At 47.1% G+C, this 16031-nt stretch overlaps 1 protein-coding gene across 3 annotated transcripts in view; it reads left to right on the top strand.

Moving 5' to 3' along the window:
• The window catches only part of LMNB2 (lamin B2), a 35670-nt gene continuing 19639 nt past the window's right edge, over nt 1-16031 (top strand). For 2 of the 3 annotated variants that reach the window (XM_077921869.1, XM_077921868.1), the window contains exons 1-2: nt 2-343; nt 1647-1783. In XM_077921869.1, coding sequence (XP_077777995.1) covers nt 104-343; nt 1647-1783 — 377 coding nt within the window. In that variant the 5' untranslated portion in view covers nt 2-103. Of the gene's footprint in view, nt 344-1646; nt 1784-16031 lie in introns of all 3 variants that reach the window. The other variant, XM_077921870.1, reaches the window with a different exon arrangement.

The following is a 16031-nucleotide window of genomic DNA, read 5'->3' as shown; positions in this document are numbered from 1 at the left end:
GCTGCGACTCCTCCGAGCTTGGCGCGCGGGCCCGCCATTTTGTGCCACCCTCGCTCTCGCCTTCCCGCCCAGTGCCGGGCGGATTGAATGAGGAATCGCCGCCATGTCCTCCTCTCCGCCTTCGGCCGCCCCTCCGGCCCCCTCCCCGGGCACCCCCAGAGCGCCGCCGCCGGCCGGAACCCCTCTGTCGCCGACGCGCATCTCGCGGCTGCAGGAGAAGGAGGAGCTGCGGCACCTCAACGACCGCCTGGCCCACTACATCGAGCGGGTGCGCGCCCTCGAGCTCGAGAACGACCGGCTGCTGCTGCGCGTCTCCGAGAAGGAGGAGGTGGTCACGAGAGAGGTGCGCCACGGAGGGAGGAGGGGCGGCCTACCTGGCCGGGCTGTTGTGCGAGAGTCCCGCCCCTCTGGCGGCCCACCTCGCGGGGCTGTCGGGCCTCGGGAGGGGTTCGCGAGGGCGACCTCGGCCATCCAGCGGGTCGCGACAGCCCGGCGGTGGGGGCGAGAAGAGCCGCCGCCCCGGCAGCCTCGCTTCGCCACGCCAGGCGGCTCTCCATTGCTGGCGAGGTCGCCCCGAGGGCATCTAGCTCACCCCGGGAGTCCCAGGAGCAGAAGGGGCGGAACCTTCTGGCGGTTTCCTAAGGGGGGGGGGCGTGGGTGTGCATGTGTGCTGTCCTCGGGGATCGCAGGATCTCCCCCCGCGTCGGTTTCTCCCCGCTGCCGGTCCCTCTCAGCCGCTCCCTCCCGGCTTCTTCCCGCCAGAGAAGCTGCTGCCTCTTGCTCTTTTCTTCCCTCCTCCTGCCTCGGGGCTTGGGTGAGAGAGCTGGTCGAAAGCGCTTGGGAGGCCCCTCTTACCCCAGCGGCCTCCCAGAGCCTTTTCTGTGCTGGTCCCTTCAAAAAGTTCGGAAAGCCTGGTGGGACAAGAAAAGAAGAAGCCGCTGCCTCCTTTGTCGGGAGGCATCTGTCATCGCCTGCATGCCCCTAGCTCAGCTGCTCCCTTGCTTCCTCACAGCTTCCCGCTTGAGCAGAGATGGGGACCCCATGGCCCTGCAGGTGGGGCTGGGCTGCAGGTGGGGCTGGGCTGTGGACAAAGTCTTGTGGCAAAGTGTCCTGTTTCCTGGGGCAGCCTTGAGCTGCGCCATTTCAGAGCTTCAGTTCTGCGCAGGGATGTCCTTGGCCTCCCTTCCAGAGTGGCTGGAATATGGACAGCACTCTCGCTTGGTCTGCTTTTCCCAAGGCATCCAAAGCGCTAAATAAGGACCCAATCCTATTGCTAGGGCAACATTTCTTTTTAGTGGTTGGCTGAGCGCTTCATGTTGCTTCTAATGACACTGAATCATTCTATGGGCAGGACCCTCAAAATGGCAGAGTTGCTGAGAGGTAGGCTGTTCAGAAAGGAGCAGGAAAAAGCATTTCTGGAGGGGCAGGAGGATGAAGATAATAGATGTTGCTGCTCTGGGAGGAGAAAGTGGCTCCCACACTGCTCTTCTGCTGTGGCCTTGGCCTCTTTTGCCCCTTTCCTGCTGTGACCTGGGGGGGGGGGCTCTTCTCCATGCTTTGGAGGGGGGCAAATGGCACCCACCCTTCTGCTGCTCTGTATATTCCCCAGAGGCTGGTGGGGGTACCTGATTCTCCCCTCTGTGCAGGTGACCGGCATCAAGGCCCTCTATGAGTCAGAGTTGGCGGATGCCCGGAGAGTTCTTGATGAGACGGCCAGAGAGAGGGCCAAGCTGCAGATTGAAATTGGGAAGCTGCGAGCAGAACTTGATGAGCTTGCCAAGAGGTAAGGGAAGCCATGCTGCCAGGATGCTTAGGAGTGAGCATGTCTGGGCCGGAACACGTGTTGCACACAAGCTACTGTGATGTGCTTGTCCCCGCCCACCAGCTGCAGGGGAAGGAAGCAGGGTGGAAAACCCTTTTCAGGCCATGAACCACCTTCTGAGGGAGCCGCCTGTGGTGGGAGGGGCTGGCCACCCACACATCAGAGATTGCTGCACACACATGTGCACACACTCCTTCCCCCACCCTTTGTGCAGGGAAGGGAAGGCATTCTCACAGTGTGAGGATGCTTTCCACCCAGGGAGAGATTCTCAAGGGACACAGAGAGAGATCTGGAGGGCTGAATTTGGACCCCAGGCTGCAAGCTTCCCAAGGCTGGTCTTGAGGCTATCTGCTTTCCCTGCCTGCTGCTTTCCAGCAGGAAAGCATTCCCTCTCCTTAAATATTGCGGAAAGAATCGGGGGGGGGGGGAGCAGGCTGGAGAAAAGGATGTTAAGAGCCCACCACCGCACACATACACTGTTTTTTGCTCCAAATTACACCCCCATTCCAGGAGCTGCTTCCCTGCAGAAGGTGTGGCTCTCTGGAACTGTTTGCTGCACACCTTTTGTGTGTGACATGAAGTTAGGACCAAAGTTCTCACAAGCTCTTGGTGAGTTCGTTAGCCAGCCTTCATGCTGACATGGGGAATAGAGTTGGGACCCAGTGGGTGCAGATCTCCGGGGTTTTTTCAGGAATCCACGTTGAATGAAACATTCTCTGCTTGGAGCTAAAGTTGCAATACAATGGAGCATGGACACTAGGGTTTATCCAGGGTTAGTGTTGCTTAGAGTAGACCCACTGAAAGTAAAAGACACGGCTGACTTTGGTCGTGGGTCTCCTCTGAATAAAACTGAGTTGCTGACAAACCATTGACTTCTCCCTGGTGTAAGTTTGGCTGCTCTGCTTGTGGCGAGTGCCATTTTTACTGTCCTGGAAATGAGCTTTTAAAATCCTGCGCTCAGTGGTTTGCTGCTGCATCTGAAAGTGAAATTCTGCTCTGGTCAGCTGCCAGATGCTTAGCATATCAAGGTCTTGCTTTCTGCAAACCTGGAATGAGGCTCCAAATACTTTGCCCTCTGCCTTGCACTGCCTGCGACTCAGATCAGATATTGGTTGGAGGAAGAACGAGGTTTTCTGCGCTTAAAACAAAGAAACATGCACTTTAAAAATGACGCACATGTTACTTGCAAGGTCCTTCCAAGTCAGTCCTCTGATGGGATCCTGCCTTCCTTTTTTTTTAAAAATAAGATTTTAATAATAGTTTTTAAAAATACATTAAGATAAAAGAACCTAATCTAAATAAGAACAAAACAAAGGGGAAAGAAATCAGTGTCCTTTCTCAAAATCAACCCTTAACTCTTGTCTCACACAGAAAGTGAGCGGCCTTCCCAGCTCGCCCCTGAGAGCTTTCCTTCTCACAATCTTTTACCTGTTTTTTTTTAAATTTTTTTTAACCTGTTTTATTAAATTTGCTTTGTAACATAACATTATTATATATATTCTATAAGACAAAGAATATAAAACAAAATTCATACTACAGTGCGTAACTACATCACGTTAATATATATGGTTTCTGAAAAAAGGCTTACATAAAAAAATCAATTCAGTCAATCAATTTTTTAAAAATAATAAAAAATCCCTCCAACACCCCCCCCCCCCCCGGTCAGGCCTTCCTTCTTCATCCATGTACACAGTCTGTTCATTCGAGCTTGTATGTTAGGGTTGGCTTCCCCCCTTACAGTTCCTGTAAAATGCCCATTTATTTGTGATTTTTTGGCATTTATTTTCCGATCTATCCTCTGCCACTATATGTGCAAATATTTCTGATTGTACGTATTCAAAAAAATAATCATTCCATTTTTCCATGTTCCATTTGGCCTTTTCTTTCCATCCCAGAGCAATAACTGCCATTCCAGCTAGAATCATAATCTTGTACAACTCTTGCTTATTACTTCTTACTTTGTTATTTCCCAGTATTCCCGAAAATAACAAATCCCTATTAACTTCTATGTTAATTTGAAATAATCCAAAAATTACCTTTGTAATCTTTTGCCAATATTCCGTAATCAGATTACATTCCCACCACATAGAATCATAGAATCATAGAGTTGGAAGAGACCACAAGGGCCATCGAGTCCAACCCCCTGCCAAGCAGGAAACACCATCAGAGCACTCCTGACATATGGTTGTCAAGCCTCTGCTTAAAGACCTCCAAAGAAGGAGACTCCACCACACTCCTTGGCAGCAAATTCCACTGTCGAACAGCTCTTACTGTCAGGAAGTTCTTCCTAATGTTTAGGTGGAATCTTCTTTCTTGTAGTTTGGATCCATTGCTCCGTGTCCGCTTCTCTGGAGCAGCAGAAAACAACTTTTCTCCGTCTTCTATGTGACATCCTTTTATATATTTGAACATGGCTATCATATCACCCCTTAACCTCCTCTTCTCCAGGCTAAACATGCCCAGCTCCCTTAGCCGTTCCTCATAAGGCATCGTTTCCAGGCCTTTGACCATTTTGGTTGCCCTCCTCTGGACACGGTCCAGTTTGTCAGTGTCCTTCTTGCACTGTGGTGCCCAGAACTGGACACAGTACTCCAGGTGAGGTCTGACCAGAGCAGAATACAGTGGCACTATTACTTCCCTTGATCTAGATGCTATACTCCTATTGATGCAGCCCAGAATTGCATTGGCTTTTTTAGCTGTCGCGTCACACTGTTGGCTCATGTCAAGTTTGTGGTCAACCAAGACTCCTAGATCCTTTTCACATGTACTGCTCTCAAGCCAGGTGTCACCCATCTTGTATATGTGCCTCTCATTTTTTTTGCCCAAGTGCAATACTTTACATTTCTCCCTGTTAAAGTTCATCTTGTTTGTTTTGGCCCACTCCTCTAATCTGTCAAGGTCGTTTTGAAGTGTGATCCTGTCCTCTGGGGTGTTAGCCACCCCCACCCCCCCAGTTTGGTGTCATCTGCAAATTTGATCAGGATGCCCTTGAGTCCATCATCCAAGTCGTTGATGAAGATGTTGAATAAGACCGGGCCCAAGACAGAACCCTGTGGCACCCCACCCCACTAGTTACTCTTCTCCAGGATGAAGAGGAATCATTGATGAGCACCCTTTGGGTTCGGTCAGTCAGCCAGTTACAAATCCACTGAGTGGTAGCATAGTCAAGACCACATTTTACCAGCTTCTTTACAAGAATATCATGGGGCACCTTGTCGAATGCCTTGCTGAAATCAAGGTAGGCTACATCCACTGCGTTCCCTTCATCTACCAGGCTTGTAATTCTGTCAAAAAACGAGATCAGGTTAGTCTGACATGACTTATTTTTCAGAAATCCATGCTGACTATTGGTGATCACAGCATTCCTTTCTAGGTGCTCACAGACTGTTTGCTTAATGATCTGCTCCAGAATCTTCCCTGGTATTGATGTCAGACTGACTGGGCGGTAATTATTTGGGTCCTCTCTTTTCCCCTTTTTGAAAAAAGGGACAACATTTGCCCTCCTCCAGTCTGCCGGGACTTCGCCTGTTCTCCAGGAATTCTCAAAGATGACTGCCAGTGGTTCTGAGATCACATCTGCCAGTTCTTTTAATACTCTTGGATGCAGTTTGTCTGGCCCTGGAGACTTGAATACATCTAAACTAGCCAAGTATTCTTGTACTATCTCCTTAGTTATTCTGGGCTGTGTTTCCTCTGCTGAATCATTTGCTCCAAATTCTTCAGGTCAGGCATTGTTTTCTTTATCGGAGAAGACTGAGGCAAAGAAGGCATTGAGGAGTTCAGCCCTTTCTGTGTCCCCTGTTTGCATCTCACCATCTTCTCCTCTGAGTGACCCCACTGTTTCTTTGTTCTTCCTTTTGCTACGAACATACCCATAAAAGCCTTTTTTGTTGCTTTTAACCTCTCTAGCAAGCCTGAGTTCATTCTGTGCTTTAGCTTTTCTGAGCTTGTGTCTACATGTGCTGGCTATTTGTTTGAATTCCTCTTTGGTTGTTTCCCCCCTTTTCCATTTTTTGTACACATCCTTTTTAAATCTTAACTCAGTTTAAAGTTCTTTAGATAGCCACCCTGGCTTCTTTAGGCACCTTCCATGTTTCCGTCTCATTGGTATTGCCTGAAGTTGTGCTTTTACTATCTCCCTCTTAACAAACTCCCAGCCATCATGAACTCCCTTTCCTTTTAGTATTACTGTCCATGGGATCTCACCCAGCACTTCCCTAAGTTTTATGAAGTCGGCTTTCTTAAAGTCAAGAAATTGAGTCCTAGTATGCTTGGCTGCTCCTTTCCGCTGTATAGTAAACTTCAGAAGAGCTTATCTCTCTGTAGCCAGCAATCCACACCCTGCAGAAACCTGCCTTACCAAGGAAGCCCTGCAATTGACTCTTTTGTCTTGGGGAGGGGAATCTTGGTGACAGCTTCTATCCTATCGGTTACTAGGCTTCGGGTGCCTACCCCTAGGATATTTCCGAGATATTTTATTTCTTGCTTGCAGTATTGTAACTTCTTGGGGGATACGTTATGTCCTTTGTATGCTAGCTCAATGAAGAGGTGTTTAGTGTCCAATTTGCATGCTTCCTCACTGGTAGAACATATTAAGATATCATCTACATACAATAGATACGTGGACCCAGCAGGCAGAAGTACGTCCTGTGGATCTTGGTGTAATATTGTGGAAAATATAGCGGGTGATTCTGCATACCCTTGGGGTAGTCTTGTCCAGGTCAATTGGCTTGGCCCCCAGGTGAAGGTGAAGAGGAATTGACTTTCAGGGGCTAGAGGGATACTGAAGAATGCGGAACATAGATCAGCAGCGCTGTACAATGTGGTTCCTGCTTGGATGGAATTTAGGAGGGAATTTGGGTTGCCCAACAGCAGGTGGCGTATTACAAGTTGATTTAAGTTGAGTCAAGTAATTCTCTGCCAAGGAGGTTTACCAGGCTACTGGTTAGAAGGAAGGTGTGTTCCGCTAGTAAGGTTCCCAAAGTAACCTTTGCTGGGTGGGAGAGTGGACACGTGCAGGGTATCCCGTCCAGCCCCATAACCTTCCTGGTCTCCAATGCAGGTTCAAGGTGACTGTTTGCTAGGGTTGAGTATGTGGTTCCCGTATCCAGCAGCCATTCGTAGGGATGCCCATTGATCTCAATCGTGCAAATAGGGTGTTCAGGTGATAGTGCACGGATGGGGCAGATGGTTTGGGTTCAGTCGGGATACACCGCTAATTGTCAATAAAACTCTCCTCCTATCATTATATCGAAAGGAGGAGGTGGCAGATCTGGGAGTGGAGGTGCTTGTTGGTGATAGGGTGCAGCCGAATGGCCTCCGTATCCCTGAGTGGTATGAGGACAGGATGAGAAAGAGGCATAATTATTGCCTCTCATGTTAATGTTTAGTCGTTTAGTCGTGTCTGACTCTTCGTGACCCCATGGACCAGAGCATGCCAGGCACTCCTGTCTTCTACTGCCTCCCGCAGTTTGGTCAGGCTCATGTTTGTAGCTTCGAGAACACTGTCCAACCATCTCGTCCTCTGTCATCCCCTTCTCCTTGTGCCCTCCATCTTTCCCAACATCAGGCTCTTTTCCAGGGAGTCTTCTCTTCTCATGAGGTGGCCAAAATATTGGAGCCTCAGCTTCAGGATCTGTCCTTCCAGTGAGCACTCAGGTCTGATTTCCTTAAGAATGGAGAGGTTTGATCTTCTTGCAGTCCATGGGACTCTCAAGAGTCTCCTCCAGCACCATAATTCAAAAGCATAAATTCTTTGGCGATCAGCCTTTTTGATGGTCCAGCTCTCACTTCCATACATCACTACTGGGAAAACCATGGCTTTAATTATACGGACCTTTGTTGGCAAGGTGATGTCTCTGCTTTTTAAGATGCTGTCTAGGTTTGCCATCACCTTTCTGCCAAGGAGCAGGTGTCTTTTAATTTTGCGACTGCTGTCTCCATCTGCAGTTATCATGGAGCCCAAAAAAGTAAAACCTCTCACTGCCTCCATTTCTTCCCCTTCTATTTGCCAGGAGGTGATGGGACCAGTGGCCATGATCTTCGTTTTTTTTGATGTTGAGCTTCAGACCATATTTTGCGCTCTCCTCTTTCACCCTCATTCAAAGGTTCTTTAATTCCTCCTCACTTTCTGCCATCAAGGTTGTGTCATCTGCATATCTGAGGTTGTTGATATTTCTTCCGGCGATCTTAATTCCGGCTTGGGATTCATCCAGCCCAACCTTTCGCATGATGAATTCTGCATATAAGTTAAATAACCAGGGAGACAATATACAGCCTTGCCGTACTCCTTTCCCAATTTTGAACCAATCAGTTGTTCCATATCCAGTTTTAACTGTAGCTTCTTGTCCCACATAGAGATTTCTCAGGAGACAGATGAGGTGATCAGGCACTCCCATTTCTTTAAGAACTTGCCATAGTTTGCTGTGGTCGACACAGTCAAAGGCTTTTGCATAGTCAATGAAGCAGAAGTAGATGTCTTTCTGGAACTCTCTAGCTTTCTCCATAATCCAGCGCATGTTTGCAATTTGGTCTCTGGTTCCTCTGCCCCTTCGAAATCCAGCTTGCACTTCTGGGAGTTCTTGGTCCACATACTGCTTAAGCCTGCCTTGTAGAATTTTAAGCATAACCTTGCTAGCGTGTGAAATAAGTGCAATTGTGCGGTAGTTGGAGCATTCTTTAGCACTGCCCTTCTTTGGGATTGGGATGTAGACTGATCTCCAATCCTCTGGCCACTGCTGCATTTTCCAAATTTGCTGGCATATTGAGTGTAGCACCTTGACAGCATCATCGTTTAAAATTTTAAATAGTTCAGCTGGAATATCATCACTTCCACTGGCCTTGTTATTAGCAGTGCTTTCTAAGGCCCATTTGACTTCACTCTCCAGGATGTCTGGCTCAAGGTCAGCAACCACACTACCTAGGGTGTACGAGGCATCCATTTCTTTCTGGTATAGTTCCTCTGTGTATTCTTGCCACCTCTTCTTGATGTCTTCTGCTTCTGTTAGGTCCTTTCCACTTTTGTCTTTTATTATGGTAATCTTTGTACGAAATGTTCCTTTCATATCTCCAATTTTCTTGAACAGATCTCTGGTTTTTCCCATTCTATTGTTTTCCTCTATTTCTTTGCATTGCTCGTTTAAGAAGGCCTTCTTGTCTCTTCTTGCTATTTTTTGGAATTCTGCATTCAATTTCCTGTATCTTTCACTATCTCCTTCGCATTTTGCTTGCCTTCTCTCCCCCGCTATTTGTAAGGCCTTGTGGGGCAGCCACTTTGCTTTCTTGCATTTCCTTTTCACTGGGATGGTTTTAGTTGCTGCCTCCTGTATAATGTTACGAGCCTCCATCCATAGTTCTTCAGGCACTCTGTCCACCAAATCTAAATCCTTAAACCTGTTCCTCATTTCCACTGTGTATTCATAAGGGATTTGACTTAGATTGTATCTTACCGGCCCAGTGGTTTTTCCTACTTTCTTCAGTTTAAGCTTGAATTTTGCTGTAAGAAGCTGATGATCTGAGCCATAGTCAGCTCCAGGTCTTGTTTTTGCTGACTGTATAGAGCTTCTCCATCTTTGGCTGCAGAGAATATAATCAATCTGATTTCGATGCTGCCCATCTGGTGATGTCTATGTGTAGAGTCGTCTCTTGTGTTGTTGGAAAAGAGTGTTTGTGATGACCAGCTTGTTCTCTTGGCAGAACTCTATTAGCCTTTGCCCTGTTTCGTTTTGAATTCCAAGGCCAAACTTGCCAGTTGTTCCTTTTATCTCTTGACTCCCTACTTTAGCATTCCAATCCCCTATAATGAGAAGAACATCCTTCTTTGGTGTCATTTCTATAAGGTGTTGTAAGTCTTCATAGAATTGGTCAATTTCAGTTTCTTCAGCACCAGTGGTTGGTGCATAAACTTGGATTACTGTGATGTTAAAAGGTCTGCCTTGGATTCGTATCGAGATCATTCTATCATTTTTGAGATTGCATCCCAGTACAGCTTTCACCACTCTTTTGTTGACTATGAGGGCCACTCCATTTCTTTTACGGGATTCTTGCCCACAGTAGTAGATGTGATGGTCATCCGAACTGAATTCGCCCATTCCCGTCCATTTTAGTTCACTGATGCCCAGGATGTCAATATTCTTGCCATCTCATTTTTGACCACATCCAACTTACCCAGGTTCATGGTTCTTACATTCCAGGTTCCTATGCAATATTTTTCTTTACAGCATTGGACTTTCCTTTCGCTTCCAGGCATATCCGCAACTGAGCGGCCTTTTGGCTTTGGCCCAGCCGCTTCATCAGCTCTGGATCTACTTGTACTTGTCCTCCGCTCTTCCTCAGTAGCATGTTGGACGCCTTCCGACCTGAGGGGCTCATCTTCCAGCGTCATAACTTTTATATGCCTGTTGCCTTTGTCCATGGAGTTTTCTTGGCAGGGATACTGGAGTGGCTTGCCGGTTCCTGCTCCAGGTGGATCACGTTTGGTCAAAACTCCACTATGACCTGTCCATCTTGGGTGGCCCTGCAAGGCATAGCTCATAGCTTTTCTGAGTTATTCAAGCCCCTTCGCCACGGCAAGGCAGTGATCCATGAAGGGGATTGCCTCTCATAGGGAGGAGATTTAAATTCCTGCCCCGGAAGTTTCCTGTGTTGAGGTATGGGCAGAACTTCTTTATGTGTCCCTCTTCTTGGCAATGATAGCAACCCCCTCCGGAAGGGCCTCAGGGTCTCTGTATACTAGGGGGTTCTCCTTGTCCCTCTCTCCATCGTCTGGTGCCCCTACCCCAGTAGGAAGTGGATTCCATGCTCAGGGCTAGCACATGTTCGCTCTCCTGCTTGGGCTCTTTTTCTCTCGTTGCAGGTGTTAAAGATAGATTTTGCTATTGATAGATGGAATCTCGCTTATACTTTTTCCATCGTAGCCAATCTGCAGGTTGAGAGCCTTTCTAATATCTGTGTTGGCTTGATCTTTGAAGAAACCGTTCACTATGACTTCATGCTGGGAGTTTTCCGGGTGTATTCATCCCCAAGTCTTAATAGCTGATACAAGCCTCGTATAATAGTCAGAGGGATGTTCATTTGGTCCTTGTAGGACAGATTGGGCATTGGTCCAATTGACAGTATGCTGCCCAACAGCTTTTATACTGTCTAATATAGCCTTTTTTGGAGATATCTAAACACCAGATCCCATTTTCAGTGTTGTAGTCCCAGGTTGGCTCATTTCGCAGAACTTGAGTCATGAGTGCCTTCACCCCTTGGGGTCGGTTTGTCTGATAGTCTGGGAGTTCTAGTGCCTCTCCTGCCTTTGTTAGGATGTCTGCCTTCTCAGCTTCATTAAAGAGAGCGTTCAAGAGAACGTGAACGCCTGGCCACATGGGTTTATGAGTGGAGAAGATCGTGCTCACTTGCCGGTGGCATTTATCTGGATCGTCTCTTAAGGAGGGCATTTGGTTTGACCAGGTGACTAGGTCTGCAGTATAAAAGGGGTGGTGTGTATATACCATTCAAGGAGGTCCATTAGCTTCTAAAGGTGGGATTGGTAGTGCCTTTAGAGGCATCTGAACCGCTGCCTGGCTAGAGGTTCCCGGTGGCTCAATTGGTTCTTCTCATTGGATAAGGTTTTCTGGCGTGGCGCCCTTTTTTGCCTTGGTTTGTTGGCAAGTGAGTACCTTGCTGGTGCCCCCCTGCTCCTCCTCCCCTTTGTTCAGTGTCACTGTCTGAGTCATTGGTAGGGGCTGATGGTGCTGCCCCTTGGTAATAAAAGGGGATCAGAGGCTGTTCGATGAAGTCATCGGTCGGGAGTCCCTCGTGGGGGGGAGGTTTTTCTGGTTTTAGCAGGGTAGTTGTAGTGATGGAGCTTCATGAGGAGCCTGAAGTATTCCTCTAACTGCCTCAAAGGCGGCTAGGTACTCTAGTTGGCAAGATTTCTCTTCCATCAAGTGCTTTCTTGGGGAATTTAAGCGGCCCCTGTTAAAGGATCCATCCGGTGGCCAGTGCAGTTCGGGTTTCGCGGAGGCTATACCGGTGGGCCAGGACTCTCTGCATAGATCTTCTAACTTCTGCTTAGACAATAGTCTATGTCCCAGTATCAATTTCCAATAAGTTAGTACAAATTCAAGAAGGGAGTCAGGGTCCCTCTGGGATTGGGATGGCTTCCGTGAAGCCTTCCTCCTGGAGGGAGCCCACTCATGTTTGGAAGCTTGGGTACCCATTTCTTAATTCATGCGTGTCTAGGATAGAAAGGGGAAAAGAAAAGGGGGGTCAGTAAGGGCTCCAGTTAACCTGTATAGGGGTTTTCTCACTGATTCTTCTATCCTCCGTTAACTAACGAGTTTCACAGGGTTTCCCTCGAGTCCTGAGCTATCTGGCCTCTTCCCCAGACCTTCGGCACTCATCTTTCCTTTTTCCTTATTCCCAGGGTGTTTTCTCACTCTGCCCTGTCCTGCCCAGTTCCTCCCAGGTTATCCCTCCTGGTAATCTCCTACCTATCATTGCAAACTTAAGAAAAGGGACCTTACTGGACGCCCGCGCCTTGCAGTGCCAGCTCTGGCAACCCTTGGATGGATTTTTGATCCGGAATACCCCCCTTGCTTTCAGAAGCGGGCTCATGCACGAGACATGTTACATGGCATGACTGGTGCGGTTGGGGTTCAGACAGAAAAGGCAGTCTCTTCGAGCCCCTTGCTTTCAATAGGACACCCGTTTGCAGAGAGGTGGGTTTTTGAGCCGGTCCTCTCCGTCTTATTTTCAGGCTCCTAATGGGGCAGCTGGCTGGAAGTTCAGAAAAAGAGCTCCAGCCCCTTGCTTTCAATGAGGTGTCCGTTGCGGTGAGGTGGGTTTTTGAGCCGGTCCTCTCCGTCTTACTTTTGGGCTCTCGATTGGTGCGGCTGGCTGGAGGTTTTAAGATAAAGAGATGGAGCTCAGAACTCCCCTCTCGAGTTGAGCAGTGGTCCATGGTCTCTCTCACAAACTTTACCAAGAGAAAGGTGAGGAAGAATGATAGATAAGAGGGCAGAGAATTCAGTTGCCAGGAGATCACCACCCCCTTCCCACCAGTGCACTGGATTTTAACCTATACTTGCACGTCTTCTGTTGTGATCCCGGGATTGATGAATAAGCCAGCCGGATCTCCCTTTGCTCCCTGGTTTGGCCTCTCGAGGCTAATTGATTACCGCCCCTGAAGTTGGCCGGGGGTCCAAAGGGATCTTCCCAGGCAAAAGGGGCCCGGTGCCGGATGAAGATTTCAGCCACACAGGAGAACCGCAGCCCCACATTGGGTGCCAAACTGTTATGGAAAAATCTAGGTGCGAGGCAGATTGGAACCGGAGCAGATTGGTGAAGATCCACATTTACTGAGCAACAGGTTCAAAAGGAGATTGAACCTCAAGGATGGGGTGACAAGGACTTTTTAAAACTTCACACTATCTCCCAAGATACAGTTCGAAAAACATCATCGCTATTACATCATCACTACATCAGTAAAGGGGAGGGTTAAACATGATTAACATATGGGGTACGAGGGGAAAACATGCAAATACAGGATATGTATTGAGAAGCACATTCTAAGTACCTACAATAAGAAAACATTAGGAACTTGGTTTGCAAGCCCGGAGGAAGGGCTTGGCCAGTGAATTTGGCATCAATAGGGTCTTTCCTGTGTGTACGTGTTCTCTCACTTTGGGGATTATGGCGAGTACTAGGTGGTTTCCAAGTCCTCGGATAATAAAGCAGATTGGCGGTGGAAGCGAAAGAATTGGTGAAACTGGTGGTTTTCTATGAATTTCTATGTGTTTTTTAGGCTTTTAAATATGGTAGCTATCTATTCAGAAACGACTGGTTATGCTGTATCAAGTTTGATTGGATTAACAAGGTTACGAGGTTTCAATAGATTCAGTCCATTGTTCTCTCAGCGGGGAGCTGTCAACAGCTTATCAGAGAGCAAATGAGGCTTCGAGCTGAGCTGCTTCTGCAGAACCAAAGCATTACATTGATTGGCTGGAGGCTGCATTCGGCACGGTCTGATTGGTTAGAACGCATCCTCATGTAAATAGAATGTTCATTCACAAAATACACTGGCTGTTTATCCGGTCTACTCATGGAAAGAATGGGGCGCAGGGAGGGAAAAGACACCTTTATTTTCGGGGCTTGGGTTTCGTGTGGTGCTTGGTGCAATACAGTGAAGGGAGTAGGGGATCTCTGCAGGGCAGGTTGTCCTTGAAGTCATTGCCTCGAGCCCTCCAAAGTCATCCTTGGAAGTAAGACCTCATCAATAGGTCTTTGTTCTGTAACAAATGTCTGTTGCAATCTTCAATGTCTGCTTGTTTGATTCTCATCTCTCTGCTTTCTATTTCCAGGTGGCTTACCAGTTCATCCAATTTCTTATTGATGCATGCGTTCTCCTCCCCGTATTGCTCTATTCTTTCTTGCATTTGGTTCTTGTTCTCTAGAGCTTTCATTTTAGAGGTTAGATTGTTGCTTAATATCTGCAGGGGAGCCACTGTGGCCTTCAGTGTTTCTGCTAATCTCGCTTCCATTTCCCTCAGATCTCGTTTAGTTGCTGGGTGGTCATCATCTTGAAGGGGTGTTGCGGTCTCAGCGCTATTTGCCATCTCCCTGGTTGGTGTCCTCTCAATCTCCCTAATGGTTTTGGTTTGAGTCTACTTGGCGTCCTCTTGGAGTAGGGTGTGTTGCGGTTAGGAGTTGTGGTGGTGATGGTTCCTGAAAGTTGTTGGGTTGCTGAGCTGAACAGGCGTTGTTGACTGGTGGCTTTTACAGAGCGTTTGGGTTAGGTGGCCGTTTGTGTCGAGTCTAGGCTGTGTTTTAAGAACTTCTCTGGGGTTCACATGGTCACCTCAGCAGTGCCACCAGAGTGGGGGGTAGGTAAGCTGACAGGCGTGTAGACCAACAGACAGACAGTCGCATAAAAAGGGGGTGGGTTAACAGACAGAGATGCGAGAGACCAGAGGAGTGAGCCAAGGGGTTGGGTTAACAGACAGAGATGCGAGAGACCAGAGGAGTGGGCCAAGGGAAAAGTGTGTTTGAGGGGGGTTATTTGTGGGTGCACCCATGTGTACACACCTGCACACTTATATATGCTAAAGGGATACTAGGGTCCAATGAAGGTGGAAGGCGGGGTTAAGAACAGGAACAGGACCAGACAAAACAGAATATAGGCAAAGGGTGGAGGGAAAAGAGAAAGAAGAGAAAAGAGAGAAGAAACAAAGAAAAAGAAAAGGAGGGAAGAAGGGGAGATTAGAGTAAAATAAAAGGGAGGGGGGAAGACAGAAAGGGGGAAAGAAAGAGAGAAGAAGAGAAAGTAGAGTAATAACAGTAGTTATAGATTGCAGTGATTTAGCTATAGTATGAGAGGGGAAAGTATACTACAGTGGTATGTGTGTAAGAGTGTATGTGTTTTCTTTAAAGAGAGGGGGGAAAGGGGGCGGGGATGTAGAGAGGGAGGGGGAGAGAAAAAGAGAGAAGGAAGAGGAGACATGGGAAGAAGAAGAGGGGGTGGGGAGGGAGAGGTAACTGTAGCTGTGGCAGTGGTGGGAAAAAAATTGTTTTAAAGGAGGGGGTGGGGGGGAGAAAGGGCTCCCCCTTCAAAAACAGACCAACACACAGGCTCTCCTTTCTTTCTTTTTTATACTAATCTTTATTGATTTTCAAATATACATCTAATTCCATATCAAAAATTTTCACAAATTATCTCTTTTGGACTTCCTTCAGCTTCTCTGACAATCATCCATATTTAATTTTTGATTACACATTCCCTTATTTAGCATTGCCTTTAAGTATACCCTCCCAATCATATTTCATTTTTTTATTATTTTATAAAATATTTATTAAGGTTTTAAGCATAAACGTAGATTTACAAAATAAAATTCACAAAGATCATAAGTTTACAGAATACGAAGAATTAACAAACTAAGAAGAAAACACACATAGAAAGAATATATAGAAAAGAAAAAGGAAATAATAACTAAATAGAAAAAAGAAAATAAAAAAAATTAAAATTAACTCCATCTTTCAATAATCCTTAATCTCATTTCCTTGATTCTTTGACCTCCTCACACCTCCCCTTTTGTATTCCCGTTTAAAAATCCTTTCAGCAAATCCTTACCCTCTATCATTTGTCATGACTCAATATCTTAACCTATTGTAACTATGTATTTTTAACCATTATCAATCCATACTTGCATATTCTTAAAAATCTTTT

This window comes from Podarcis muralis, chromosome 18 (assembly GCF_964188315.1).
Source record: "Podarcis muralis chromosome 18, rPodMur119.hap1.1, whole genome shotgun sequence".
NCBI lineage: Eukaryota > Metazoa > Chordata > Lepidosauria > Squamata > Lacertidae > Podarcis > Podarcis muralis.
The sequence above is the reverse complement of the archived record's forward strand: the minus strand, read 5'-3'. Positions and strand labels throughout refer to the sequence as shown.